This window comes from Liolophura sinensis, chromosome 4 (assembly GCF_032854445.1).
Source record: "Liolophura sinensis isolate JHLJ2023 chromosome 4, CUHK_Ljap_v2, whole genome shotgun sequence".
NCBI lineage: Eukaryota > Metazoa > Mollusca > Polyplacophora > Chitonida > Chitonidae > Liolophura > Liolophura sinensis.
Window position 1 is genome coordinate 12,588,515 of NC_088298.1, and position 3,995 is coordinate 12,592,509.

At 41.8% G+C, this 3,995-nt stretch overlaps 1 protein-coding gene across 1 annotated transcript; it reads left to right on the forward strand.

The window, feature by feature from the left end:
* The first annotated feature begins 823 nt into the window (after positions 1–823).
* LOC135464423 (keratin-associated protein 4-3-like) lies at positions 824–1,303 on the forward strand. Its single transcript, XM_064741850.1, has one exon. It carries the CDS (start codon positions 824–826, stop codon positions 1,301–1,303), a length of 480 nt encoding a protein of 159 aa, XP_064597920.1.
* Positions 1,304–3,995: the final 2,692 nt, after the last annotated feature.

The window sequence follows — 3,995 nt, forward strand, 5'->3', positions numbered from 1 at the left end:
AACGAGTTGATATGTTACAAAAATTGCAAAGTGTTCATACCCTAAATAATGTCCTATTTAAATACTGGACAATATTAGTCACTTTGACTAAGGTTAATACAATGTTTCACTGTGTTATCAGACATTACATCTGTTACATGCTGTCTTACATTTATTTACTCGAGTAAAAGTTTTCATTTTAATCTGTGGGCAACAAGTAAATGGTTAAATAAGCAGAACCGATGATGAATAAGGTCTGGTGTTATAAATTAAACAAACTTCATTTTTGATCGTTTTATCGTTTTTCTGATCTTAGGCAGACTATGGAAACACAATGGCAGACCATGGAATCACTAACATGAAGCCTACATGAAGACTACTCACATGAAGCCTACATGAAGCCTACTCTGTTTAGGAAAACAGTTCGATTAATTTTCATGGAATGTTTACATGCCTTTTAAACATCGGATTATCCGGTGGTCTGTTCAAACTCAGTGGGTATCAATGGCGTCACATCCCCGTCCTTTGTTTGAGCAGGTATTTCCAGAAGCCTACCAAATGGTGTGTATCATGCGGCAAAAACCTAATGTCAGTGGTTACAATATTGTGTCATAAAAGGCGACCGTAGATTTCAATTTTTCAAATGCATTGATGGAATAATCCTAAAGAAAAAACGAATCGAACTATTTCGTCGGAGAGTGTATAATAGTCTTTCAACAGTAATATATTTTATGTTAGCTATATTTTATTCACCTTTAATTGATTTGTTCGACCGAGACTAAAATCGAAAATAACGCCAAAAAGATTTTGTCTATATACCACTCTTGGCCAGGCGGAAGGCTGTATGACGGAAGGCTGTATGACAGAAGATTTTTTGACAGAAGACTTTATGATGGAGGGCTGTATGGCGGAAGACTGTATGACAGAAGACTGTATGATGAAGGATGGTATGATGGAAGGCTGTATGACGGAAGACTGTACGAGAGAAAACTATTTGACGGAAGACTGCATGGTGGAAGGCTGTGTGTTGGAGGTCTGTATGACGGAAGACTGTATAACAGAAGACTGTTTGACGGAAGGCTGCATGACAGAAAGCTGTATGACAGAGGATTGTATAACAGAAGGCTGTATAACGGAAGGCTGTATGACAGAAGACGGTATGACGGAAGGCTGCATGACAGAAGGCTGTATAACGGAAGGCTGTATGACGGGAGACGGTATGACGGAATGCTGTGTGATGGAGGGCTGCATGACGGAAGGCTGTATTACAGACGACGGTATGACGGAAGGCTGTATGACAGAAGACTGTATGAAGGCTGCATGATGGAAGGCTGTATGACAGATAGTTGTATAACGGAAGGGGACATAACGGAAGGCTGTATGACGGAAGACTGTGTGATGGAGGGCTGCATGACGGAAGGCTGTATGATGGAGAGCTGCATGACGGAAGGCTGCGTGATAGAAGACTGTATGATGGAGGGCTGTATAACAGAAGGCTGTATGACAGACGACTGCATGATGGAGGGCTGTATAATGGAGGGCTGTATGACAGAAGACTGTATGATGGAAGGCTGTATGACAGAAGACTTTATGACGAAGGACTTCATGACGGAAGGCTGAATGACAGATGGGTCTATAACAGAACGCTGTATGATGGAAGGTTGTGTGATGGAGGGCTGTATGATGGAGGACTGTATGACAGAAGGCTGTATGATAAAGGGCTCTATGACGGAGGGCTGCATGACAGAAGGCTGTATGACAGAAGGGTGTATGACAGAAGGGTGTATGACAGAAGACTATGACGGAAGGCTGTATGATGGAAGGCTGTATGACAGAAGACTGTTTGGCGGAAGGCTGACGGAAGGCTGTGTGACGGAAGGCTGTATGATGGCATGCTATGTAACGGTAGGATGTATTACGGAAGACTGTATGACGGATGGCGTGTGATGGAGGGCTGTACGACAGAAGACTCTATGACGGAGGGCTGTATGACAGAAGACTCTATGACGAAAGGCTGTATGATGGAAGGCTATGTAACGGTAGGATGTATTACAGAAGGCTGTATGACGGAAGACTGTATGACGGAAGGCTGTGTGATGGAGGGCTGTATGACAGAAGACTTTATAATGGAGGGCTGTATGACGGAAGGCTGACGGAAGGCTGTATGACGGAAGGCTTTATGATGGCATATATGTAACGGTAGGATGTATTACGGAAGACTGTATGATGGAAGGCTGTAATGACGGTAGGATTTATTACGGAATGTACTCACCAATTATACCCCAGTTTATATACTGATTGATTGCTGTTTAAATCCATACACAAGGAATGTCCGCTTATATGCGAGGCCACGGTCAGGTTAATGGAAAAAGGAAACCGGAGAGTCCGGAGTAAACCACAAACCTTTGACTAATACACGTGGAAAAAGTGGCGGGGGAAACAGTGGCACCGCTATTCAAACAAGCAATTTAAATATTCAAGGGCCTGATAGACGACGCGATCTGGCATAACAACAATCTGAGCCAGAGAACGTATTGTCTAATCGTGAGTCTCCATCATTCTGGTCTGGTAATATGCCAAGAGTTATGGGCTGTTGTGATGAAATAATGGTGTCGTGAAAGACGTTATCCTCATCGTATCATGGTGCTTTTTCATCGTATCATTTAGACATAAGCAGTTTTTTGTATATATAAACATTAAGAACATTGGCCTGAAGTAGGCATATCTCAGGAAGCCTTACCCTTAAGTACAGACATGACAGTCATACTTGTCACTATGTTCTTGAATAAAACATGGGTGATTTATTTATTTATTTATTTATTTGATTTGGTGTTTTACGCCGTACTCAAGAATATTTCACTAATGCGATGGCAGTCAGCATTATGGTGGGAGGAAACTGGGCAGAGCCCACTACCATCCGTAGGTTGCTGTCAAACCTTCCCACGTACGGCCGGAGAGGAAGCCAGCATAAGCTGAACTCACACCGACCGCAAAACATGGGTGATATGAACAGCGCTAAACAATCCCAAGCCAATAAGACGAGTTAATTCCAAGTCATTGTGTCATTACTTCCGATTAGCTAAGAACTCTCTATGTTTCTAAAATATCAAATGCATGTTTAGGGTTGATAGGCTGAAAACTGAAAACAACTTGCAAAACTATGCACGGAGTAGAATTTAATTTGATTAACGTGAAATAGTACAATTAGGATATGGTCGTCTGGGTTCGATTTACATTTAAGCTCCATGAGTACATGATTGATGTTTACGGCCACTTTCCTAAGAACCTGTGAACTGCTTGATATTTAGGAGCAGAAATATGCTTAGGAAATAATACTTCAGTAGAATTAGGATAATGACACTTCAGTACACTTAAGATGATGACACTTCAGTGCACTTAGGATGATGACACTTTAGAACACTTAGGATGATGAAACTTCAGTAGATTGGCATACGGATGATACATGTATGTCCGTAGACTTAGGGGGTACGACTTTAGTAGACTTAGAGGTGATACATGTATGTCAGTAGACTTAGGTTGTGCCACTTTAGTAGACTTATGGGTGATACGTGTATGTCAGTAGACTTAGGGGGTGCCACTTTTGTAGACTTAGGGGTGATACGTGTATGTCAGTAGATTTAGGGGGTGCCACTTTTGTAGACTTAGGGGTGATACATGTATGTCAGTAGACTTAGGGCCTGCGACTTTAGTAGACTTATGGGTGATACATGTATGTCTGTAGACTTAGTGGGTGATACATGTATGTCTGTAGACTTAGTGTGTGCCAGTTTAGTAGACTTATGGGTGATACATGTATGTCTGTAGACTTAGTGTGTGCCAGTTTAGTAGACTTATGGGTGATACATGTATGTCAGTAGACTTAGTGTGTGCCAGTTTAGTAGACTTATGGGTGATACATGTATGTCTGTAGACTTAGTGTGTGCCAGTTTAGTGGACTTATGGGTGATACATGTATGTCAGTAGACTTAGTGTGTGCCAGTTTAGTAGACTTATGG

Excerpts from the sequence above, each read along its gene's own strand:
- LOC135464423 (XM_064741850.1), top strand. The coding sequence starts at position 824 with ATGACGGAAGGCTGTATGACAGAAGATTTTTTGACAGAAGACTTTATG.